Source organism: Prionailurus viverrinus, chromosome C1 (assembly GCF_022837055.1).
Source record: "Prionailurus viverrinus isolate Anna chromosome C1, UM_Priviv_1.0, whole genome shotgun sequence".
NCBI lineage: Eukaryota > Metazoa > Chordata > Mammalia > Carnivora > Felidae > Prionailurus > Prionailurus viverrinus.
This window is the reverse complement of record NC_062568.1, coordinates 135,537,355-135,563,558: the sequence shown is the minus strand read 5'-3', so window position 1 is coordinate 135,563,558 and position 26,204 is coordinate 135,537,355. Positions and strand designations below refer to the sequence as shown.

General features: G+C 37.5%; 2 protein-coding genes and 2 non-coding genes across 6 annotated transcripts in view; 3 read left to right on the top strand and 1 right to left on the bottom strand.

Annotated features, from left to right (window-relative positions):
- Positions 1 to 5,143: 5,143 nt before the first annotated feature.
- On the top strand, positions 5,144 to 13,937 carry RPL5 (ribosomal protein L5). Of its 2 annotated transcripts, none has more exons than XM_047871111.1 (8): positions 5,144 to 5,285; positions 6,264 to 6,333; positions 6,418 to 6,533; positions 7,672 to 7,806; positions 9,130 to 9,332; positions 10,433 to 10,610; positions 13,249 to 13,334; positions 13,768 to 13,937. In XM_047871111.1, exons 1-8 carry the CDS (start codon positions 5,283 to 5,285, stop codon positions 13,865 to 13,867), a joined length of 891 nt encoding a protein of 296 aa, XP_047727067.1. In that variant the 5' UTR covers positions 5,144 to 5,282; the 3' UTR covers positions 13,868 to 13,937. The 2 variants fall into 2 exon arrangements, with proteins under 2 accessions (XP_047727067.1, XP_047727065.1); XM_047871109.1 differs by having other exon boundaries at positions 5,145 to 5,285; positions 13,246 to 13,334.
- Positions 10,267 to 10,362, top strand: LOC125174246 (small nucleolar RNA SNORD21). Its single transcript, XR_007155361.1, has one exon. It is a non-coding gene; the product is annotated as a small nucleolar RNA SNORD21 (small nucleolar RNA).
- LOC125174255 (small nucleolar RNA SNORA66) lies at positions 13,420 to 13,556 on the top strand. Its single transcript, XR_007155369.1, has one exon. It is a non-coding gene; the product is annotated as a small nucleolar RNA SNORA66 (small nucleolar RNA).
- A 139-nt stretch (positions 13,938 to 14,076) lies between the features above and the next one.
- The window catches only part of DIPK1A (divergent protein kinase domain 1A), a 113,611-nt gene continuing 101,483 nt past the window's right edge, over positions 14,077 to 26,204 (bottom strand). For both annotated transcript variants that reach the window (XM_047871108.1, XM_047871107.1), the window contains exons 3-5: positions 22,383 to 22,490; positions 17,696 to 17,872; positions 14,077 to 16,182 (exon numbers count right to left, since the gene is read on the bottom strand). In XM_047871108.1, the coding sequence (XP_047727064.1) occupies positions 15,370 to 16,182; positions 17,696 to 17,872; positions 22,383 to 22,490 (1,098 nt within the window). In that variant the 3' untranslated portion in view covers positions 14,077 to 15,369. The remainder of the gene's footprint in view (positions 16,183 to 17,695; positions 17,873 to 22,382; positions 22,491 to 26,204) is intronic.

Below are 26,204 nucleotides of genomic sequence, written 5' to 3'. Positions count from 1 at the left end.
TAATATAGGTATTCAAAACTCAAACACATCTAATTCTTTTTTTTTTCAATATATGAAGCTTATTGTCAAATTGGTTTCCATACAACACCCAGTGCTCATCCCAAAAGGTGCCCTCCTCAATACCCATCACCCACCCTCCCCTCCCTCCCACCCCCCATCAACCCTCAGTTTGTTTTCAGTTTTTAAGGGTCTCTTATGCTTTGGCTCTCTTCCACTCTAACCTCTTTTTTTTTTTTTTCCTTCCCCTCCCCCATGGGTTCCTGTTAAGTTTCTCAGGATCCAGATAAGAGTGAAACCATATGGTATCTGTCTTTCTCTGTAGGGCTTATTTCACTTAGCATCACACTCTCTAGTTCCATCCACGTTGCTACAAAGGGCCATATTTCATTCTTTCTCATTGCCACGTAGTACTCCATTGTGTATACAAACCACAATTTCTTTATCCATTCATCAGTTGGTGGACATTTAGGCTCTTTCCACAATTTGGCTATCGTTGAGAATGCTGCTATAAACATTGGGGTACAAGTGCCCCTATGCATCAGTACTCCTGTATCCCTTGGGTAAATTCCTAGCAGTGCTATTGCTGGGTCATAGGGTAGGTCTATTTTTAATTTTTTGAGGAACCTCCACACTGTTTTCCAGAGTTTTTGTTTGTTTGTTTGCTTGTTTGTTTGTTTTTCAAACACATCTAATTCTTAAAAGGATTAAAATTTTGGACAATTTTTTCTTTTTTTTTTAAAGTTTATTCTTTTGAGAGAGAAAGTGTGAGTTGGGGAAGGGCAGAGAGAGAGGAAGAGAGACAAGCCCAAGCAGGTTCCAGACTGCCAGCATGAAGCCTGACACAAGGCTCGGACCCATGAACCATGAGATTATTACCTGAGCTGAAGTTGGACACTTAACCCCCCTGAGCCACCCAGGTACCCCTAGATAATTTTTTTCTAATTTAAATATAACTGCATGAGAAATATTCAATAAATGTGACATTCTAATTAAATATAAAGAAATTAGAACAAGAAAACAAAAAAGTTTCCATGGCTGTGAAGAAGAAAATACATGTACAAATAAACCTGAAACTAATTTCTACGGAGATTACTTCTGACCTTGATAGATCAATGTATAGTCTGATTGTAAAAACATTTGAGCAAATTGAGCAACATAATATTTTTGTTGTTCTTTATCATACCATAGTATTGAAATATTAGAAGAATAACAAAATGTGTGTGGATATGGATACTACTGTAAGAGACAGTAAAAATCACAATAAAAGTGAGTTATATGACAATATCAAAATATCTAGGCACACCTGGGTGGCTCAGTTAGTTAAGCATCCAACTCTTGATATCAGCTCAGGTCATGATCTCACAGTTCAAGGGATGGAGCCTTGCATTGGGCTCTGCACTGACAGCATAGAGCCTGCTTGGGATTCTCTCTCTCTCTCTCTCTCTCTCTCTCTCTCTCTCTCTCTTTCTCCCCCTCCCCCACTTGCTTGCATGTGTGCACATGCACACACACTCTTTTCTCTTTTAAAATAAACATTAAACAATTTTTTAAATCTAGTAATAGTTTCTATTGTATTCTATTGAAGATAATAATTTATCTTATATGACATCATTACATTGTTAGAATGTGATATGTAAAGATCATGGTTCATTTCCAAATCTAAATAGTGTATTGCTTTATAAATTTTATTTAAAATTCCAGTTTCTCTTGCTTCAGCATAACAAAATTTCTCCTAGTTGAAATTAACAAAAATTACATAAGCACATCAATGACCCAAGAAAGACTGTCCAAGTTGACATTACTATCTGTAGAACACAAATGGTGTAGTATCTTAGTGATAACAACATAGAAATTTTGCTGAAATGAAGATATGAAACAGAACTTTTATGCAATAAATTTATTAATTTTGTATGTCTTTATCTTATCAGTCATTCAAACAATAGCTTATCAACAGAACACCCAGACATAATTATGGTGGTGATCATAATTATGTTTGGTTGCCTTTGATATTTTACTGACTTTCAGTTCCATAAAAACCACAGATTTATATTTTAAAAAGAAAGTTTATTCTTTTATTGAGGGAGGATAATTAGTTTTTCCTACATAAAAGTATAGGTTTAGAATGTTTAAAATGTTTCTAATGGATTAATATCAATTAAGGGTATCCAACCATAAGGTAGTTCATACTATTTGCTATCCTTCAGTGTATAAGTTCAAATAAAGCAAAAGTCAATTGCAAAGAAAAAAACATTTTGAAATAACTTAAGATGTTTTTGATTATAATTATTAAAGTTGGTAACAGTACAGAACCAGCTGATTAGGGCAGTAAGTAGTTATCTCAAAATCATAATATATGGGTAACATCATAGAAATCTTTTCGTATTTTGGTGTGAAACCATCAGTACAATAAATAAAATTGCTGAGTTTCTATTTGTAATATATGTTTGACATATAGCATAAAATTGAGTTCACTCTCATATCAAATCATAAAAAGTATTTCCCACTCCAGCAAGAATTGTTGTTTTAGTTTTTATTTTGAAATAAATTCACAATCACAAATTGTTTGTAAGAATAGTACAAAGAATTTCCATATGTCTTTTTCCCAGATTCCCCATTGTTAACATTTTAATGTATTTGCTTTATTGTTTTTCCTCTTTACAAACATATATGTGTATGTGTATTCACACACATATGTGGTTTTTTCCTGAGCCATACACTGAGTGTCAGTTGCAAACATAATGCCCATTACTTCAAAATAGTTCAGAGTATATTTCCTAACAACCAAGAACACCTATAGATAACCATGGTGTACCTATCAAGTTAACATTGATCTATTACTACCATCTAATCCATCTAATCCACAGACTCCATTCAAATTTCATTGATTGTTCTGAGAATGTCCTTTGTACAAAAGAAATTAAAGTCTTCCTTTTCATCTTCTTTTTTATCCAGGATGTGTTCAGGATCACATACTTCATTCAGCTGTTAAATCACTTTGGTCTCTTTCAGTCTGGCCTTATCCATCATGATTTTGTAATTTCTGAGGAATACAGACCACTTACTTTGTAGAATGTCCCTCAGTTTGAGTTTGTTTGCAGTTCATCACATATTAGAATAGTTAAATTATGTAATTAGATTAAATTACATAAATTTGGTAGCAAGTAACTTCTGTGTTCTTCTCAATGCATCATATCAGGAGGCACAAAATGTTGACTGGGCCATTGCTGGTGAATTTTAACTTTTACCACTTGAACAAGATTATGTTAGGTAAGGGTGCTAAACAAGTTCCCCTGGCTCCTGGCATCACCATCTGCACTGGCTGAGCCAGCCAATACTTGCTATAGACCCCCAGCTGCAGCCAAAGGCAATAGGGGCATATATTTTTAATTTTGTTGTTATGAAGACTAATAACGTAAGAAGAAGTACAAGGAGGATAAAACAATGTTTAATTCAACAATGTGTTAGGTTGCTTCATAACTTCTAAATATTCAGCTGCATATGTGGGCCTTCATACATACTCTTGCCCTAAAACATGTAAAATTAGGGGTGGGCCTATTTCCAGGTAGATTTCCCTTCTGATCCTTCCACCCTCCAGGGTAAGCAGGGCCTGAAAAAGACGTGGCACCTTTCAGAGGCTAATAAATTAGTGAAACACCAAAATGAAGATCTTTATTTTCTATAAATATAAGTTATATACTTCTTTCATTGTACTTCTAAAAGCCACTTGGCAAAGATTGAACCACACTTGTCCGTGAAATGTTTTAACATTTCTCCTTGAAAGCTCTGTTGACATTGGCCAGAGTGGACTCGATGTACATTTTTCCTGTTATATAAGAAGTTACAAATGAAACCAGAGGAAATTAGTATCATAATTTTAGTTTAGTCCAGTCGCAGTTTTTTGGAGCCACTTAACCTTGCCATTCTGTTTGACAGACCCTCCTCCCTGCTCTGATATTGAGCAGTTTGCACACTGATTTTTTCCTGCTAGATTAATTGTATGTACATTCACTTCCCAAGAGTAAGTTTAAATTTTGAATGATGGGGGTATAGAGTTAACACTCATTCTGAAGATGGGAATATTTTAAGCAGCTGTGCTGGTAAGTAATTCGCTTTCTTTTCCTGGTAGCATCAGTAAATTCCATTACTGGACAAAATAAGATTTGTTTTCTGCTTTCCTGAGACTTCCTGCATTGATTGAGATTGAGGCCAAATTAAAAATTGAGATTCCTGGGACCAAACCAGCAAGTTTGATTCAGGAAAGGTGGGATATTCAGATATCTGCATTTTAACCAGCACTCAAATGATTCTCATGCAATAGCCCAACGACCACCTTTGAAATGCTTTTAGGTAAGGGAGTACTTTCTCTTGAGGCGCTTTTTTGTTTGGTTGGTGCTTGTTGATTCGTTCTCCTCAGTCTGCGTGTGTAGAACACGGAAAGGGAACAGCTTATTCCTTAATTTAAATTAGTTTTGAAAGAATGAAAAAAAAAGTACTTACAGAGAAAAATTAAGCTGACTAGCTCAGAGTGATGGAGGGAAAAAGAATGAAGCTGTCAGGGATCAAGAAAGATGATGGAGGTAAAGGGGTACAGTAAGTAGTTCTTTTACCATTTAACAAACACCAAGCACTTACTGAATGCCTGCATTGTGCTAGGCAATTCAAGGGTGAACTGGGACTTCAGGGCCCACCCTCAGGGTGTTTACAGGGGAGGGTAGGCTGAAGCAGATTTGAAGGTGCTGTGGGAAGGCAGAAGAGAGGCTCCTTCCTCACGCAGGTTTGAAGTACTGGGACAAGGCTTCCTGAAGAGATCCTGTATGACCTGGACTCGGATGAGTAGTCCAGGTCCAGGAGGTAGAGTCCTGGAGGGTGCAAACGAGCTGCACAGCAAATATATTCTATTTAATTTTAAACTTGTTTTCCTATTTACAAAGTCATATATGTTCGTTACGAAACAACTTCTTAGCATATGAAACTGACAACTTCTATAATCCTCCCTGCTACTTACCGCCTATCCCAACCGGATTTCCAGCCAGGAGTTTGGGGATTCGGTGGCTTTGAAGGTTTGTTACTGACCGGCGAAGTCCAGCATCGGTCCTCCCGCCAGATGGGGGCAGTACTCCGCACGCCTAGGGTCGGCGCGCTCTCTCTTCCATACGTCGCTCGCGTGATCATCAGTGCTACATACTGCGCCTGCGCACGGACTGAGGCCTTTTCCCCCCGCGGAGCGCTGCTGGGCCTGCTGGTCTGTGGCGAGCCGCGGACGCCGGTCTCTGTTCCGCAGGATGGTGAGTGGGTATCTGGAATCGGGGCTACGGATGCACGGGGGTTCCCTGTCCTTGCTCAAACGCCAGCCTAGGATCCGTTTCGCGCGGCGCAGGGGTTGGATGGCGTTCGATAGTGGGCTCTGCTGAGGTAGGGCTGCCGCTCCCAGCGTGGCCTTAATGGCTGCCGCCCGGCGCGCAAGCTTGGGGGAGGGGTTGACGAAGAAAATCAGGAGCCGGGGCGGCGGATTGAGGAGGGGGATGATTTTAGTAGACAGGCTGTGGGGGTAGTGCCGGCTTGTCCGAAGGGGCACCAGCAGGCGGGGAAGATTGCATGCAGTCGGTCCCGTGAGTAGCTGGGGATGTCTGAGTGGAGATGGGCTGCGGCTCCTCGGACTCATCCAGCCCTGACTGCTCCGTGGTTTTTTCGGGAGAGTCTTGGGTCGGTGGGTCTTCCAGAGGTGGCTTTTAAACTTAATAGTCAGCCTGGAGGCTGTGGCTTTTCTGAGCCCCGAAAGAAAGCTCCTTTAGTTGGTAGGTGCCTCCTGCCTCTGTCTCTAGACTGTTGCTGGCACTAGATTTTAATGATTTGGGGGATGGGGCGTTGCTTTGGTTCGAGGGGGATAGTGCTCTTTTAATCGGGAGTAATTGCTAAATATGCCCTTGACCAGATGAGTTTTGTGGCAAGTAATTGAGGCTTTTGGAAAACGTGCGTGGACAGTGCAGGAAATACGAGGTTAGGTTCTCAAAATGAGACGTATGGTGTTTGGAACAAACTGACGTTAGGCAAGATTGCTGTCTAAAGCAATGCTTTGGAAAAGTGATTGATGGGAAGTAGAAAAAGTGATTCTTGACCCTCTGGTTTGAGAAACTGGAGTCTACAAATGTGACAGTTGTGTGGATTCACTCTTGAAGTGTTGTTTTGTTACAGAGTTAGCGCAGATACCAAAAATATTGTAAGCCATTTATCAAAGTTTTAATAACATTCTTCTATTCTTAAAGGGGTTTGTTAAAGTTGTCAAGAATAAGGCTTACTTCAAGAGATACCAAGTGAAATTTAGAAGAAGACGAGGTATGGTCAGTTACTCATGTTCACAATATTAGAAGATTCTGCAGTGGAACAGACTTTCTTAAATTGCTTTTTTCCCCCCCCCAGAGGGTAAAACTGATTACTATGCCCGGAAACGCTTGGTAATTCAGGATAAAAATAAGTACAACACACCTAAATACAGGATGATAGTTCGCGTAACCAACAGAGATATCATTTGTCAGGTAAGTTGTATTCAGAACTCAAGCAACAGATGGTAAACCTCACCCTCTTTAACTGAATGCTGGAGAAGTTGTACTTGGGGGGCAAAACACATGCATGGATTAGAGGCTCTCTAGTGCCTGGCATTTTAAAAACATTGAGTAGTGTTTTTCTTTTAGTAGGCCTGAAGTTGGAGCATGGGAGGGATTGGTACATTAAAATACTTAACTGAAAAATTGGCCATGTTTGACAATCCTGACCAAACTAGTTTAATCCCATTTTCTAATGGTGGGGGAGAGGATTGGAGAAATCTAGGGTATATACTATTCCTGTAGGGGTAGGAGGATAAATTTGAGGCCAAGTATGTTCTTGCATTTTCCAGTTCCAAGAGAGTAATAGAATTTGTTAACGGACTAAATCCTGACTTGTGCTGTATGGCCTTATATGCCACAATACCACTGCTTATTGGAGAGAGAGTTGTGGAGGTTAAATTAGGCTTTTAAGATTGTTTTTATTTCTGCTCATTGCTTGAAATAGGCTTTGATAAATCTGTATGAAGGTGTCTTTCCCATAAAAGACATCCAGAAAATGGTAGTTTGCTCCTAGAAGCTAGTTTTCTGGGGTTTTACATTTAGGGAAAAGTTTTCACAGTTAATGATTTGCTGAGCTTTTGCAGGCACACCTCTGTTTTCTGGGCAAACTAACAGTTCCTTCATCCCTAAGTTCAGATAACTAAACATTAGGTATTAGAAGCATTGTTGGACCTAGCTATGCTTAGTTCAAAAGATGTTTGAAATAATGATAGATTCCTTTTTTGACTTTTTCATGATGCCTCTTTAATTCATTGACTAATGCAGCTAAGTCTTTTCAGTATTTGGAAAGAACAACAGTTTTATTCCAAAGGCATTTCGATGTTCAATGTCCGTGTGGTACTTTTAGTTCAATTTGTGATATTATGACATTTACAGAAAACCTATCTGCTATAGTTGACCAAACCATAAACTCCCATTGGTAAGGTTAACAAAGACAGATTCTAAGAGTTGTAATTTGTGTCCAGCTTTTTTCTTTTTTTTTTTTTAAGTCCTTTGAAAAAGAAGACACCTAGGACAAGTAATCAAACAGTTGAAAATACAGATTACTAATCTGGTTTTTCTCTTACAGATTGCTTATGCCCGTATAGAAGGAGACATGATAGTTTGTGCAGCGTATGCTCATGAACTCCCAAAGTATGGTGTGAAGGTTGGCCTGACAAATTATGCTGCAGCATATTGTACTGGCCTGCTGCTGGCCCGCAGGGTATGTAGAAGATAACTTTGGTGTTTTACAACTCGCTCATTGTTAAGAGTTGTCTGCCAGGTAGATGTTCACACATGAATAAGATACTCTCAGCTGTGGCTTCTGGGAAGTGCCTGTTGTTGTGCTGTTGCTTACAAGGTCATCATCAGGGAAGACAGTTTTATAAATACAAAGTTTGAGACTACACAGTTTTCTAGTACTCTGGGGAGATAGTTTTTGTTTTTTTACCCTGTGGGTTGGGTCTAGATCACTAGAGTATAAACCAAAGAATGATAGCCACTAGCCACATGTGGATGTTGAGCACATGAAATGTGGCTGGTGCTGTTGAGGAATTGAATTCAAACAATTTTAGTATATGTGCTGCTGAAAAGTGAGCACTGAATTTAAACAATTTTAAATAGCCATCTGTAGGTTAATTGCCTTGTTGGATGTTGCAGACCTTTATTCAGAGGTATAGATTTTCTGACCATCAGTGCACATTTAAAATGCAGGCTGCACTCCTCACTCCTGGAATCTATAATAGGATGTCCAGGTTATACACATGTTAATTTTGAGAAACAATGTTTTAAATTTGGGGAGGGTGAGCAGGCATGGGTATGGGATTCAGTTTTTTTAATCATTTTTGCCTTTGGGTGGCATCATTTCCTATAATACGTGGAAAGTAGATGCAAATGTGATTTTTTTTGCCTTTTGTTTTCTGTTACCGATCTTGTTTTGCATTGGAAATGTTAAGCATGCATCATTGTTAGGGACCCACATTTTCATTGGTTATAAATATGCTTGAGTAGGAGTGGGAAGCATCGTCCTTATATATGAGAACAATGTGGTACAAACTCACACTGCTTGTGGTGAAGTTCTAGTTAGATGTACTAGCAGAGGAGTCACCCTTATTGATGTAATGTCTTTGGAGAGTAGAGCTCTCCAGATGCTCTTCTGCCCGGATCCTCCTCCTAAGATTTTAATGAAATTAATCAAAACTACGTGTGATAACATAAATAGTTGAATTTTATTGTAGCCAAATAAGACTGAAGAAATGTGGAGACTATCTCCCTTAAGTAGATACATACAGCATGGTTACATCTTAATTGATGGCTACATAAATCAAGTATGGACATGTAGCAAAGGTTCAGAAGCTACAAGACAAAATTGTTATAAATTCGAAGGTCTGAAGTTTCTTTTTGTAGCATCTTAATATTTAAAAGTAAGTCGGTACAAAGGGATAAGTGAATTGGAAGGAAATTTTTTCTCCTCGTCAGGTCATTAATGTTGTGACTGGATGTTAGAATTGTTTAAATATATTTAGACTGGCTTTTTTGTTAATAGCTTCTCAATAGGTTTGGCATGGATAAGATCTATGAAGGCCAAGTAGAAGTGACTGGAGATGAATACAATGTGGAAAGCATTGATGGTCAACCTGGTGCCTTCACCTGCTATTTGGATGCAGGTCTTGCCAGAACTACTACTGGAAATAAAGTTTTTGGGGCCCTCAAGGGAGCTGTGGATGGAGGCTTGTCTATTCCTCACAGGTAATAGTATTCAAATCTTCATTGTTTAGACTCCAGTATTTCCATTTCTAACTGGTTGGACTCTGGAGATTACTGAATCAATTAAAATAATAGGAAGCTATCATTTGTGTACCTGCTATATGCTTAATACTATGCAAAAGGAACCTGGCAGGGCAGGAAGGAATTGTAACGTATTTCATAAATGAGACTGAGGTTCAGAGGTAAATGATTCGTTCAAGGTTTTAGAGCCAGTAGCAGAAAAGCCAGGGTTGAAACCACCAGCTTTTGTGTTGTGGCTTAGTTTTGGTTAGAAATGAGCAACTCAAGTTCACTCCCCTCCCAGTGCATTTTCTTTTCATTCAGAATGAAAATTGCCTTATTCAGTTATGGGAAACTGTCAACTCCAGGAAAAGATTTTGAGAAAAGGCTTAAGATAAATTCCCAAACTTTCCACTGGAAATAAGATTGTAGATCATTAGAGGCTAAGTAGGTGATTTTAATTTGGTAGTTCCTTTGGTTTAAGTTAATGATTTTTGTTATTGTTGAGTAGATGCATCTTTAAGACATGATTTTATTATTAGCCTCGTAAGGTTATTTAAGTAGTTGGTGACTTAACCAAAATTTTATCTGGCTATAGGTTTTGGCGTTGGAGAGGTTAGCCTATGAAATGTAACCTAACTGGAACTTTTATAATGGTGGGACATACATTTTTAGGGACCTGCAGATCTCTTGCAAAGCACCTGTTAGATGTGGTCTTGAACAAATCACTTATCTCCATGTACTCTGAGGCACCACTGAGAAATTCTAGGGTTTGGGGGGGGAACAGTTTTGAAACCATTTCCTATACTAATATGGAAAACTAACTTGATAGTGGTAGAAGCTTGATTCATTTCGTGACTTTTAAAGGTGTTTGTGGCATGATTTTCTCTTCTGTCTGGGAATTCAGAGATCAGCTGCTGAATGATGATATCCCACTAACTGAGCAGTCAGTAGTTGGTCCTTTGGTTGCATATGATGCAATTAATTGTTTCAAGACGGGACTGATGGCAGCTACTGAAGTGAATTCCTGCTAGTGAACTGATTTAAATCATTACATACTAAAATGAAAAACTTTGTTTTAGTACCAAACGATTCCCTGGTTATGATTCAGAAAGCAAGGAATTCAATGCAGAAGTACATCGGAAGCACATCATGGGTCAAAATGTTGCAGATTATATGCGTTACCTAATGGAAGAAGATGAAGATGCTTACAAAAAACAGTTCTCTCAATACATAAAGAACAACGTTACTCCAGACATGGTAAAAATTTTAACTAAAAATTCCTGTATTGGTTAGTTTATAGAGCGCTTTACTACTTGATTTTGGTGGGTACATTAGTAGTTTTATTTCCAGTTAACATCTACAAGTTGAATATGAGTATGTTAATAGGTACAGATGGACTCAAATGAGCTGTCCTTACCTTAAAATGGGATGACATGACATTGGAATAGTGGGTAAGAGTAAGTTAAAAGTCAGACAAGGTAGAGGTGCCTGGGTGGCTCAGTCGGCTAAGTGTCCTTCAGGTCAGGTCATGATCTTGTTCGTGAGTTTGAGCCCTGCATCGAGCTCAGAGCCTGGAGCCTGCTTTGCATTCTGTGTCTTCCTCTCTGCCCCTCCTCCACTCATGCTCTGTCGCTGTGTCTCAAAAATAAATAAACGTTAAAAAAAAGAATTTATGAGCCCTAAAGTTTTACCTCCAAGGTTCTCTGTTAATCCATTGTAGTAATGGAAGATAATAGGCACAGAACACAAAAATCACACTGATTATTACAAAACTATTATGTAGCTTATGGAGTTGTATATAAATTGGAGGTTATATCAAATGTCCTTTTCTGTTAGTGAACAGTTTCCATTTTGACACAGTTTTGGTTATGAAAATCTTTTAAGTAGAGTTGTAATTGAAGATCACTGTCATTTGTATGCTTAGTACACAGTCTAGGGCTGAATAAACATAGCTTGAGTTTTGGAGCTAAGAAAAAGTTAGTATTTATGTTGGTAATTCAAGTACATGATAATTTTCAGAAATTTATGCTTTTATGTCACTATTGACATTGTCCTCATTTGCTGTGGTAAATAGGTCTTTTACTTGTGATGATTCTACTTGGCCTGCATAATTTTTCTTCCTAAGCCATTTTTTACTCTGGTAATGTCACACTTGCTCAAAACTTTCCAAATTCCTAAGCTCCTTTCAGATATCTATTTCTTAATGCTTTCTAATATATGTGGTGTACTCCAGCTGGACCACTCTTAGGCTAATGTACTTTTCCCAGCTAGCTCATTAATTTGATCTATGGAAGTCTGTTTTTCTGCATGGCTGCTGAAATCCTCTGCAGACATTTGACTTGCCCTAGGAGGAAGTGGTTTTTACCTAAACTCATTATGTACATGGTTGTATTTTCTCTTGGTTTCTCTTGGAACGAATGGACCAAGTTGCTTAGATTTATTAAATGACTGCACTTGAAGTCATCGAATAGATTTGTTAAATACAGTGAGGAGCTGTCATAAAGTGCCTAAAATAAAAGAGAAACTTTGAGGAGGGATTTAGGGAGTTGAGATCTCATGCAGTGAAAGTGTTGTTGGCATTATTTTCTTTTGCTAAGTTTTTTTTTTTTTTTTTAACGTTTATTTTTGAGACAGAGAGAGGCAGAGCATGAATGGGGGAGGGTCAGAGAGAGGGAGACACAGAATCTGAAACAGGCTCCAGGCTCTGAGCTGTCAGCACAGAGCCCGACGCGGGGCTTGAACTCACGGACCGCAAGATCATGACCTGAGCCGACGTCGGCTGCTTAACCGACTGAGCCACCCAGGCGCCCCCCGTCTTTTGCTAAGTTTTATACAAATAAATGCATGTAGTGATATTTTCTCCATATTGAATGAGTAATTTTAGAGACTTGGATTACTGTGACTCATTCTTTAGGGGGCTCTGCTTGTTACTATATTGTGATAATGAACATTCAGGCATTTTATAGCTGCTTCATGACTTGGTCTTCCATAGAACCCATCGTCATTTATTTGGAGGTGGTGATTGAAACCGTTCAGAGATACAGCATTGTTGTTTGATGAATTTTAGAACAAAATTCTCATTAAGATCTAATTGGATAGTGTCTCGGGGTTTTCTAGGGAAATTCAAACCTCTGTTTCCACAGAGGCCTAATACTGTTGCCAAATACTAGTGATAGTATTATAATAGTAATAGATAGAAGAGGTCCCTGGTATGCAGTTCTGGGTATAGCATTGAAAGATCTTATCAGGTACTGAAGGAAAATACAAATCAGGGGAATGTGGGAGAACACAAATGAATTTAGCAATTGCTTGTTGGCCCCATATACTCTTCATCTTAACATCTTAAATACTTGGTTTGGGCATGTATTCTCACTTGAATAAAAGAATTTAGGTCAGGAGCACCTGGGTGGCTCAGTTGGTTAAGTGTCATGTGCGTGCTCTCAAACAGAACTTAGGTCAGACAGTATTTTATTTTTTAAAATGTATTTATTTTGAGAGAGCATGGGAAGGGGGAGTGGCAGAAAGCAAGAATTCCAAGCAGGCTCCACAGTGTCAGCACAGAGCCTGATGCAGGGTGTTAGAGATCATGACCTGAGCTGAGATTGAAGAGTCAGACATCTAACTGACTGAGCCACCCAGGCGCCCTGTTATTTATTTTTTTTTTTTTAAGTTTATTTTGAAAATGCGCAAGTAGGGGAGGGAGGTCAGAGTATTTTAAAGAAAAGGTGGGTTACATGTAGAAATAGGAGATACCAGCATTGACCTAGTTTAGTTGCTTTTGACAGTCTGGTTTAGAAGGATGAAATAGAGCCAGTAGTAGAATGCAGTGTTACCTGACTGTTGTAGGGCATGTGAAATGAAACCAAGTACTGTTTGCTTTGCTTTCTTTCAGATGGAGGAGATGTATAAGAAAGCTCATGCTGCTATTCGAGAGAATCCAGTCTATGAGAAGAAGCCTAAGAAAGAAGTCAAAAAGAAGAGGTATGCATCCTCCTGTTGTCTTTCTAAGAGAGGTTGGGAGGAGTTCCTTGCCTTGTTTTGTGTTACTCAGACTCTTACTGAAGTTGTGCAAACTCGATCACTAACTCTGCATGATGTTGCAGAAGTGAGGGGAACCAGGTTTGCTAAAGTAATTATGGTGATAGAAATGTATTAGCCTCAGAAGCTACTTACTGAGCTGACCCCTTCTATCCCAATACAGTATAACTACCAGTTAACTGCATTTTTAAATAATGCATCTCTTTAATAATGGGTGTGGGGAAGTTAGCTTATGATCATAAGTAGGTATACTGGAATTTGGATTGTTTGACCTGGTTGCAGTCTTGTCCTTTTTGAAGTTAAATATTTGTTTTTTATCCTCTAGCTATGGTTTTTAAAAATCACATTTGTCTCTTAATTTTACTCTGTTTTGTAGGTGGAACCGTCCCAAAATGTCTCTTGCCCAGAAGAAAGATCGGGTAGCTCAGAAGAAGGCAAGCTTCCTTAGAGCTCAGGAGCGGGCTGCTGAGAGCTAATAAACCAAACCACAATTTTCTACGAAGATTTTCAGATAAAGACAATAATAAACTTATTCACCAAGCAGCAGTTTCTGTGTTAACCTCTTGTTAATGAAACTACAAGAAATAACCTCAAATATAAAAGCAGAGGAGTTGATGGGGTGTTTTTGTTTGCTTCAAGAAACAAGTATAACTTTACATATTGACTCAAAGTTCACACCTGCTTCTTGGGCTTCTGTTTTCCGTGACAGGAGTTGTCCCTCTAATTGTATGATATACAGCTCTCCGTTAAAAAGTCTGGCAAGCAACAGACCAACCATCCACTAGGAAATATTTCTTCCATTCATTTATTGTAACCAGATGGTTAGTGGGAAGAAAAGGTACCTTCAAACTACACCATTTTAAAGTAAGCAAAACGTGCTCATCAATGGCTTTAATTTTTGAGAGAAGGCTGTCCAGTGAAGTTCACGTAACATTTCACTTTAATCAGGTGAAACCTTGGAGCAAAAAATACTGGGTCTTCCTTCAAAAGAGGTTCCTTCAAAAGAGATGTTGAAAGGTACATGCCAGATCTTAATAAACATGAAAATAACATGAACAAATATTAACTTGCATATCAAGTTCACATGGAAAAATAAATTTACATGCCTCTTAAGAAATAGCCCTTTGGCCAACAGGAAATACTGTTCAAAATGGGAAATTGTTATTAAAAAGTCCCATGATTTCAGAGTCTGCCTCTTAATGTCCCACTTCCCCATAGCTCAAATTCAGACTTGTGGATTTGGATTGAGTTGATGGCCTTAAGTCAGTTTCGAAGGACTGCTCATTGACACTATGAAGGACCCATCAAATCAAGGATGATGAAAGCTCATCCAGTTTCAGCCTCTAAACTTGGCAGTTACATATTGCCAAGTAGAACACTTTCTGATGGATTTTTATTTTTAAGCTAATAGCCACTCAACATTCTGAAGCCATGTAACATGTTTTTAGGTCTATAAATACAACAAACCATGCTATTAACCCAACATCTGTTTATAAAGGAGTAACTTTACCTGCTTTGCAGTCTTAATTTCTTGTTAATGTGCAAACTTTACCATGCTAAGACTTCAGTAAGTGTACGTATATATATATTTTTTAAACAGCAGCTTCATTGCAATGTTTCCAGCAATGGTATTTTGGCTTAAGTAAAATCTACGAAATAACTCTCACTGTTTATGGGATGAGGCTTTTCACAGCATTATTTTAGGTCATTAGTCAAAATAGTTAACACAGTGAATGTACTGGGAAGAAATGTACCAGGGCTTCTAATGCAGGAATTAATCTTTGGATCAGTTCATCCTATACCTCCTGCCATTCCTTCAAGCAATCAATATGTATCTTAAGATGATGGCTTCTTAAAACCAGGGAAAAGGGGTTTCGTATAACTGGAAAGGATTTGAGTCAGAAGCCATTTTTTTAATGCTCAAAATTTTTCCTTAGAATTGTTAAGTTTCCTATGATGGTCGTGATGTCCAAATGAACTAAGAGTCATTTGTGTAGGAAATTTTCTTCCACAGTAACGTTTTTAGGTTATTTAGTATCAAAGAGTGTTCCATTTCCATTTGATTTGCTGTGACTTTGAGAGCAATACAAGAATAAAGTTGCTTTTCCAATTCTTCACGAATTTCAGTTGGAGCACCACGCAGTAGGTAGTCTTTGAGTAACTGACAGGCTTTTGCCAAGTTTGGTTGTATCACTTCTGAAGTACACTTCATTGTACTCTGATCACAGGTAGTTCGACAATCCGTGCCATAAACACAGTCCAAATCAGACTCACAGTGGCGATCCTTTATAAGTTCTTTCAGGTTTGTCTCTGGCACGATTTTTCTCATGTCCACCATTTTCAAATCATACTTATCATTATATCCTAGGTTTTTGGCACTAATATCACACATGAGGAAGTTTCCATACGGGCCGTGGAAAACATCTTCCACAAATTCCAGAAGTCCTATGGCTATTTTAGCCTTTCTAGGCCATGATGGTGTGAACAACTGATCCATGCTTCTTCTGAACCCAGATGGAATAAAAAGTTCAATGACCCATGGAAGGCTTATTCCATAAAGAGAGGTATATTCAACACTTTCCATCACATAGAGATCACCACAGAATCCCATTAATTTGGGGGTATGTTCTTTATCTTGAAGTATCACCATGAGAAGAAATTCATTTAGTTGAAGAAGTGCCCATGCTGACTTTGCTTCTCCCAAGGAAACCTGGCCATCTTTGTCTCCATCAGCCACCGTCAAGATGAGATTAACCAGTTCAGAGAGGTTTCCTTGGTCACCCAATTTTGCCTATGTGTATAAGGAATGAAAAATACCTCACATATAATATACATACTAACTTTACAGGATTACTATGCTAAGTAATGATCTTGTTACTGAATCTCCATAAAGGAACTTAATACATCTCCAAATATCATGCTTACTAAGTGAATAAGTATATTTTATATAATTATAGTAAAACCCACTTCATTAAGTATATATTTTTTTAAGAAATGGCCACCCTAGCTTCCATTAGCCCCTTGGGCCCTGTAGATAAATACAGTTATCCAAGACACTAAGTATTAGTTTTGTCTTATTTATACATTTACTTGCAAAATTGCAGTGTAATGTGCTCATATCCAAAGTTTAATGTGGGTCAATGGAAAGTTATTTTCTCCTATTTTGTAGTTAAATACATTAATAGAACTATTTTGTTCAAGTTATATCATTCCAATGATGAAGGTTAAAAAGTATTGGGGCTCCCAGCTGGCTCAGTTGGAGGGGTGTGCAGCTCTTGATCTTGGGGTTGTGAGTTCAAGTCCCATGTTGGGTGTTTATTAAATAAAAACTAAAAAAAAAAAAAAAAAGTATTTCCCCATGAAGATTCTTGGGATAAATAGTCTGAAAATGTAAACTGTTCAAAGAAAAGAAAGATTTTTTAAAAAACTTATTTTGAGAGAAAGAGAAAGTGAGTAGGGGAAGGGCAGAGGCAGGGGGAGAGAATCCCAAGCAGGCTCCACACTCTCAGTGTAGAGCCCGATGTGGGGCTAGAACCCATGAACTGCAAGATCGTGACCTGAGCCAAAACCACTAGTCGAATGTTTAACTGACTAAGTCAACCAGGAACCCCAGAAAAAAAAGATTTTGAGTGAAAATATGACAGCAATAAAAAGAGATTCTTTCCAAAATTGTAACTATTTTTATCTTTTAATATATTTAATCTTTGTATGAATATTTCTTTAAATCTTTGAGAAATAATTTGCAATCAGGGTATGTATACTCATTTTATCCCCTCCCCCATCTTTAATAATGTATGCCAGTTACAATGTCAAACTATAGAGCAGCTCATCAATTTAATGAATTCCCCTTTCATATCTGGATATTTTTAGCTATCATAAATAATGTTAATATAAACATCTTCCACACATTTTGTTTGAATTATTTCCTCAAGATGGAGACCTTGATACAGGTTAAAGAATACCAACATTTTTGTGGCTTAGGATGAGGTTTTACCAACTCTTCCAGAAGAATATACTGCCTCACACTAACAACATGTGAATGGATATACTTACTTTTTTTTTTTTTTAATTTATTTTTAAAATTTTTTTTTTAACATTTATTTATTTTTGAGACAGAGACAGAGCATGAACGGGGGGAGGGCCAGAGTGAGAGGGAGACACAGAATCTGAAGCAGGCTCCAGGCTCTGAGCTGTCAGCACAGAGCCTGATGCGGGGCTCGAACTCACGGACCGTGAGATCGTGACCTGAGCGAAGTCGGACGCTCAACCGACTGAGCCACCCAGGCGCCCCTGGATATACTTACTTTAAAGAGACTGTAGACCATTTCTTTGAATTTCTGTACAGTTGTTCCCCTAGTTGGCTTATCAAATAGCACTATTTCTTTCCTTGGTTCCAATTCAGTCCCAAAATCAAGATGAAGTGCTTGTTCCATTTGACATTTCACAACACCTGGTAGATTACCCCAAATCCCTAAATACATCTATATGAAAAAAGAATGACAAATTATTCTTTAGGCTAAGTAGAAAATTTTACCACTGTATTTTTAGTGTCCTCTTCTTATAAAAACACACAAAGTAACAAAACATTAGGATTGAGCTTTTGTCCATAACTTTTTTAATTATAAAAGCTATGCATGCTTAAATACATATATTTTTGACCATGATGAATTTTATTTTTTCCAGTTTTTAAATTGTGGCAAAATATTAAAAACATAAAATTTACCATCTTAACCACTTTGGTATTACATTCACAATGTTGTGCAGCCATCACCACCATCCATCTGCAGAACTCTTCATCTCATAAAAGTTAAACTCTATACTCATTAAATAATAACTCCCTGCTCTCCCTCCTCACCCACCCCAGCCCCTGACATCACCATTCTATTTTCTGTCTTTACAGTTTTAACTAATCTAAGTATCTCATATAAATGGAACAATACAAAACTTGTCTTTTTGTGACTGGCTTATTTCACTTAGCATAATGTCCTCAAGATTCATCCATGTATTAGCATGTATCAGAATTTCTTCCTTTTTAAAGCTAATAACCCATATGTATATACCACATTTTGCATTTCTATTCACCTGCTGATAGACACTTGAGTGCTTCCTCATTGTAGCTACTGTGAATAATGCTATTATGAACATTGTTGTACAGATATCTTTTATAAAGGTTCTGCTTTCAATTTGTTAAGGTATATACCCAGAAGTGAAATTGCTGGATCATAAAATCATTCTATGTTTAATATTTTGAGGAATTGCTATATTGCTTTTTGCAATGGCTGTGCCATATCACATTCCCACCAATAGTGCACAAGGGTTCCCAATTTCTCTCCATCCTTACCAACCCTTGTCAATTTCCATTTTTTGCATAGTAGCCATCCTAATGGGTGTGAAGTGGTATCTCATTGTGATTTTGATTTGCATTTCCCTAAGATCAAGTGATGCTGAGCATCTTTTCATGTGCTTATTGGCCATTTGTGTTTTTTTTTTTTTTTTTTTTTTTGAGAAATGCCTATTCAAGTCCTTCGTACATTTTTAAATATGGTTGTTTTGTTGTTGTTGAGTTTTAGAAGTTCTCTATATATTCTGGATATTAACCTCTTATCAGATACATGATTTGCAAATGTTTTCTCTCATTCTGTGGATTTGCTTTTTACTCTATTGATATTCTTTTGATGCACAAAATTAAAACAAATTTTTTTTTAACATTTATTTATTTTTGAGAGACAGAGACAAAGCATGAGTGGGGGAAGGGCAGAGAGAGAGGGAGACACAGAATCTGAAGCAGGCTCCAGGCTCAGCACAGACCCTGATGCAGGGCTCAAACTCACAAACCATGAGATCATGACCTGAGCCAAAGTCGGATGCTTAACCAACTGGGCAATCCAGGCGCCCTTTGATGCACAAAATTTTAAATTTTTCTGAAGTACAATTTGTCTCTTTTTCTTTTGTTGCCTGTGCCTTTGGTGTCAGAGCCAAGGAATCATTGCCAAATCCAGTGTCATGAAGCTTTTGCCCTATATTTAAAAAATTTTTAAAAATTAAAAAATTAAAAAAATTTTTTTAATGTTTATTTATTCATTTTTGAGACAGGGCAGGGAGAAGGGCAGAGAGACAGGGAAAGAGAATCCCAAGCCAGCTCTGTGCTGTGAGTGCAGAGCCTGACACAGGGCCAAACTCACAAATTATGAGATCATGACCTGAGGTAAAATCAAGAGTAGGACACTTAACAGACTGAGCCACCCAGGTGCCCCTGCCCTATATTTTTTCCAAGAGTTTTACGGTTTCAGTTCTTACATTTTAGTCTTTAATATGTTTTGACTTAATTTTTGCATATGGCATTAGGTAAGGGTCCAACTTCGTTCTTTTGCATGTGGATATCCAGTTTTCCCAGCACCATTTGTTGAAAAGACTCCTTTCTCTATTGAATGGTCATAGCACTCTTGTCAAAAATTACTTGATCAGATATGTGGGTGCTTATTTCTAGGCTCTCTACTCTATTGATCTATATGTCTATCTTTATTCCAGTAAACATTGTTTTGATTACTGTAGCTGTGTAGTATTTTTTTAATGTTTGTTTATTTTTTAATTTTTGACAGCAAGTGAGTGGGGAAGGGACACAGAGAGAGGATCTGAATCAGGCTCTGTGCTGACAGCAGAGAGCATGATGCAGGGCTCGAACTCACGGACTGTGAGATCTTGACCTGAGCCAAAGCTGGACGCTTAACTGACTGAGCCGCCCAGGCACCCCTTTATATAGTAAGTTTTGAAATCAGGAAATATGAATCCTCCAGCTCTGTAGTTCTTTTTCAAGATTGTTTTGCTATTTGAGGTTATTTGAGATTCCTTTTTAATTTTGGGGTGGGTTTTTCTATTTCTGCAAAAAATGTCATCAGGATTTTGAAAGAGATTAACAATACTAAGTCTTTCAATTCATGAACATGGGATATGTTTCCATTTGTTTATGTCTTTAATTCTTTCAACAATGCTTTGAAGTTATCATTGTACAAGTCCTTTACCTCCTTGGGTATGTTAATTCCTAGGTACTTTATTCTTTTCGATGCTATTGTAAATGGTTTTCGTAATTTCCTTTGTGGATTGTTCATTGTTAGTGTATAGAAATACAACTGGTTTTTATGTGTTGACTTTGTTTCTTGCTACTTTGCTGAATTAATTTATTAGCTTAACAATTTTTTTCTATATAAAAGGTTTTTCTACCAAAACAAGGTTTTTTACATAAAAGATCATGTCATCTGCATACAAAAATAATTTTACTTTTTCCTTTCTAATTTGGATGCCTTTTAAAATTTCTCTTACTTGTCTGTTTGGCTAGAACTTCCAGTACTGTTTTGAATACAGGTGGCAACAGTGGGCATTCTTGCCTTGTTCCTGAATTTAAAGGAAAAGCTTTCAGACTTTCACCATCAAGTATGAAATTAGCTGTGGATTTTTCATATATGGATTTTATTATGTTGTAGTTGCCTTCTAATTCCTGCTTTGTTGGGGGCGACTGGGTGGCTCAGTCGGTTAAGCGTCCGACTTCAGCTCAGGTCACGATCTCACCATCGGTGAGTTCGAGCCCCGCGTCCGGCTCTGGGCTTATGGCTCAGAGCCTGGAGCCTGCTTCCAATTCTGTGTCTCCCTCTCTCTCTACCCCTTCCCCATTCATGCTGTGTCTCTCTCTGTTTCAAAAAGAAATAAACGTTAAAAAAAAAATAAATTCGTTAATTCCTGCTTTGTTGAGTATTTTTATCATGAAAGGGTACTGAATTTTGTCAAATACTTTCTTCCTGCATCAACTGAGATGATCCCAGGGTTTTTTTCCCCTTCATTCTGTTAATCTAGTGTATTAAATTGATTGATTTTTGTATCTTGAACCATCCTTGCATTCCAGGAATAAATCCTATTTGGTCACAGTGTATGATCTTTTTATTACATTCATTTTGGTTGGGTAGTATTTTGTTGAGGATTTTGCATTAATGTTCACAAGGTCTGTAGATTTTCTGTAGTGTCTTTATCTGGCTTTGGTATCAGGGTAATGCTGGCCTCACAGAATGAGTTAGGAAGTATTCCCTCCTTTTCAATTTTTTGGGAAAGGTTGAGAAGCATTTAAATGTTTGGTAGAATTCACCAGTGAAGGCAACAGGGTCAGGGCTTTTCTTGTTGGGAGACTTTTGATTACTAATTCAATCTCCTTCCTAGTTGTAGGTCTATTCAGATTTTCTATTTCTTGGTAGGCTTTCTGTTTCTAGGAATTTGTCCATTTCATCTAGGTTATTTAACCTGGTGTACAATTGTTTATAGTACTCATTTAATACTTTTTATTTCTATAGAATCAATAGTAATATCCCCATTTCAGTCTTGGTTTTAGAAATTTGAGCCTTCTCTTTTCTTCTTAGACCATCTAGCTAAAGGTTTGTCAATTTTGTTGATATTTTCCCAGAAGCAACCTTTGGTTTCATTGATTTTTTTCTATTGTTTTTCTATTCTCCATTTCATTTCTCTCTCCTGTAATCTGTATTATTTATTTTTCTCTGCTAGCTTTGGGTTTAGTTTGTTCTTTTTCAAGTTCCTTAAGTTGTAAAGTTAGGTTGTTGATTTGAGATCTTTCTTGTTTCTTAATGTAAGCATTTATAGCTAGAAGTAAATTTTTTAAAGTCATATTACACAGAAAGATGAAAGGCAAAACTCATCTGTTTCCATTTCCCTAATCCCATACCCCAGAATCAGTCACTATTAATTAATATAAGATCCATAATGGAAGTAATCTTATCTATCTCAATTACCACTATATTCCTAACAACTAAAGTGTCTGGAATATACTGGGAATAAAGGATTAATATCTATTGGATGAGTGAATCAAAGCATACAAAATTAAAGTATATAAAATTTCCTAAAGCTCTGGCTCAAGAATTCTTTTAATAATATGTTAATTTAAGGTAAAAGTAGAGTGCACTATCAGTCTGGAATGTTTATTCATAATGTCCATACCTGATTGTTGGGCTTGGTGGATAAGCATTTCCCAAAGTAAAGAGTCTCTGTAACACAAAGGCTATTACATGCCGGTCCATCAATAACTCCAGTCTTGTACTTGTCACACTAAAAACCAGGAAACAAACACAGTAGTTAATGAAAAATGTTTATAAGAGGAAACATAATAAAGACACTGTAAAGAGATATCTGTATTCTTTAAGATGTAGTTCTATGATGAAAAGAACTCAGGCTCTGGATTTGGACAGATTTGAACTTGAATCCAGAGCTTTGCTCTTACTTGCTATATGATGAGGAGATATCTTGTTGGGACTATATTGTGCAAAAAACTGGAAGCTATTTTTCGCACTTAACAGGGTCTGAGGTGGTATGCTACCTGCTCTAAGATTAGAGGCACTCTTAAAAAATGGTTCTAATTTAAAATAAAAAATTAAAGTACCAAAATATTTTATGGAGTGCCTGGGTGACTCAGTCGGTTAAGCATCCAGTTCTTGACTTTGGCTCAGGTCATGGTTTGTGAGTTTCAGCCCCGTTTGGGTTCTGCGCTGACAGTATGGAGACTGCTTGGGATTCTGTCTGCCTGTCTCTCTCTCTTTCTCCCTCTGCCTCCCTCCTGCCCCTCCCTCACCCCTCAAAATAAATAAACATTTAAAAATAAAATAAAATGCCAAAATATTTTACAATAACAAAATAAAATTAGCTCATGATGTCATCTTGTCATCCTTGAGATCACCCAAAAACAAGAAAATAAGGAAAATAAACACAAACTCCCTAAGGCACAATTAATGAGGATGGCCTACCAAATTCAATGAAAATTATACCAGAGTCCAGAGTATGTTGAGATTAAATAACTGCTGTGATTTTACTTCTCAAAGTTGGTATAGATCCAAACAGATGGTACACTTGAGGGGCAGAACCACCACCCTGACTTACAATGAAAGTTTAAGGGAGCACAAGTTGTGGGAACTTTCAAGGACTCTATTTGCCATCATGAAATAGGAGGACAAGGCAGTGCTGAATGATAAATTCCTTAAAAATGTTACCTATGTTGGAGGCAGTCTGTTAATGAAATGGGTTGAGGGAAAGTATATTATGAGCATCTGCTGGGGAGATAACATTAGCTAAACCAATCTATGTGAATATTTTTGTCTCTATGTTTCTCCTTTTTTCTCTTTTTCACACACACACACACACACACACACACACACACACACACACACTCTGGACCACAGCAGCCTCATTACTAATACAATTCACTGCTCCAGTTGCTTCCTGTAAGTAACTGGTTGAGGAAGAACTCTTTTTGTTTAGTAACAAGTAATAACCAAGGAAACCAAGATCTACACAGCAAATCTACAAGAAAAAGGAGGAAATGAAATGTTATAAAAATAAATTTTCCAGAAATACGTTGCCATGAAGCAGATCAAGCATACGGCTGTGAATTCAAAGGACTTAATGAAACCGTTCAAAAAATAAGACCTCAAAGCAGAATGATGATGAGATAACAGAAGGAATTGTGAAATAAGCTAGCAGAACTCAGGAAGGAAGAAAAGGAAAAGATCCTAAAAATTAAAGCCATATTATAAATGGGGCGGAAGAAGAAGGCAGACAAGGATAACAACACAGTTAGACTTAAACGAGGGCTAGGTAAGAAAAGTGAGAAAAAGGAAATGGAAATTTAAAAAGAGCTAAAACGAATTTGAGGCAAAATTATGGACACAGAAGATAAAGGATATCCAGCATGTCCACCTGAAGGAGAATGGAACAAGTGGAAAAGAAAAAATATTCAAAGTAGAATTCAAGGCAACTTCGTGTAAGTGAAAGCACACTTCACAGACTGAAAGAACACACAATGTCCCAAGAAAACCGACACAGAATGACCCTTCTGACATATCCCACTGAATTTTACTAGACTTCAAAAATAAATAATCCTTTGAGCATTCAGGCAAAAAGATCAAGGCATCTTTAAAGGGAAATAAATGAGATTGGCCTCAGATTTCTCCACAGCCACATCAATGTTAGATAATGGTTCAATGCCAGCAAAGTCTGAGAAAGGAAGCGTGACTTGCCTTTTCATTTGTGAAAGGGGATATGAATAATACACGTAATACTTGACTTATAGCATTATTATGAAGGAGGTGCCTGGCTCAGTCTGTACAGCATACAACTCTTGATCTCATGGTGATTTCAAGTCCCACATTGGGCATAGAGCTTACTTAAAAAAATAAAAATAAAATTATAGCATTATTATGAGGTAAAATGATATAATAATGAATACAGATCACCTGTGATTTTAATAAGTGCTCAATAGTAGGTACTATTATTTTACATACTAAACTTCCTTTCAAGTAAAAGGCATCAAATGTTTTTGAACATAAAAGGTTTAGAAATTATAACTCCCATTAGTCTCTCTCTCTTTTTTTAAGGTTTATTTATTTATTTATTTTGAGAGAGAGAGAGAGAGAGAGAGAGAGAGAGAGAGAGAGAAGAGGAGGAGCAGAGGGAAAATCTGAAGTAGGCTCCATGGGAGCCCAAGGACTTGAACCCATGAACTGCAAGATCATGACCTGAGCTGAAATCAAGGGTTGGACGCCTAACCGACTGAACCACCCAGGTGCCCCTGCCATTAGTGTCTCTTAACTACTTGAGAATGGATTTTAGGCAACCAAGAGATGAACAGAGAACCTGAACATGGTAGTCAGTTGAAATATAGAACTGGGATGAAAACAAAACTGGAAATCTACTTCATAATAATTAATGCAATATCTTATAATTACTAGATGCTCATTATGTGTCAGGCACTGTTCTAATACTATACTTTCATTCATTATCATGAAAACAAACCTGTGAGGTAGAACCTATTGTTATATCCATTGTAAAAACAAGGAAACAAATAAATATCTGTTAAGCAATCTGCTCAAGGTCACACACCTAAAAATGATAAAGTCAAGATTCCAACTTAGGCAGTCTGGTTCCAGAGCTCATTCTCTTAATAACTATTTTATATATTACTCAGAATGTTTATATTACAAACTATACCAGCAAAAGTTATAAAATTAACAAAAACTAAGAAGGGAAGATGTAGGAAGATGGAAGGTGGCAAAAGGATGTTGATTTCTTTATCTTTAAGTTTTTTTAAATGATTATTTATTATTGAGAGACAGAGAGAGAGACAGAGCATGAGCATGGGAGGGGCAGAGACAGAGGGAGACACAGAATCCGAAGCAGGCTCCAGTCTCTGAGCTGTCGGCACAGAGCCTGACACTGGGCTTGAACTCACAAACTGCGAGATCATGAGCTGAAGTCGGACACCCAACTGACTGAGCCACCCAGCGCCCCTCTTTATTTTTAATATTCAAGGTCAAAGATAACATTTACATCTTATAAATCAATTAACAGAGATAGAGGTACATTCAAAAGTATACCAATGATCACTAAAAGAACTAATAACAATAATATACTGATTAAAATTAGGCAGAGTAAAGGAGATGAGATGAATGGAATTATAATTTGGTCACTGCTTGTAAGAAGTAGATTTAGTCTAAAGAAATAGAGGATAGGGGTTCCTGGGTGGCTTAGTCGGTTAATTGTCCAACTCTTGATTTTGGCTCAGGTCATGATCTCACTGTTGGGATCAAGCCCTGCATTGGGCTCTGTGCTGATGGCATGGAGCCTGCTTGGGATTCTCTTTCTCTCTCTCTCTCTCTCTCTCTCTCTCTCTCAAATAAACTTAAAAAAAATAAAGTATGTTTTTAAAAGTTATAAAATAAAGACAAACATTAGAAGAGCTAAAAACAGAATACAGACCTTCCTAAATAATCA

What these genes read in the sequence shown, in the direction of transcription:
- RPL5 (XM_047871109.1), top strand. An exon ending in GAAATTTAGAAGAAGACGAG is followed by an intron (nt 6,334 to 6,417) that starts GTATGGTCAGTT and finishes TCCCCCCCCCAG; the next exon opens with AGGGTAAAACTGATTACTAT. An exon ending in ACAACGTTACTCCAGACATG is followed by an intron (nt 10,611 to 13,245) that starts GTAAAAATTTTA and finishes GCTTTCTTTCAG; the next exon opens with ATGGAGGAGATGTATAAGAA.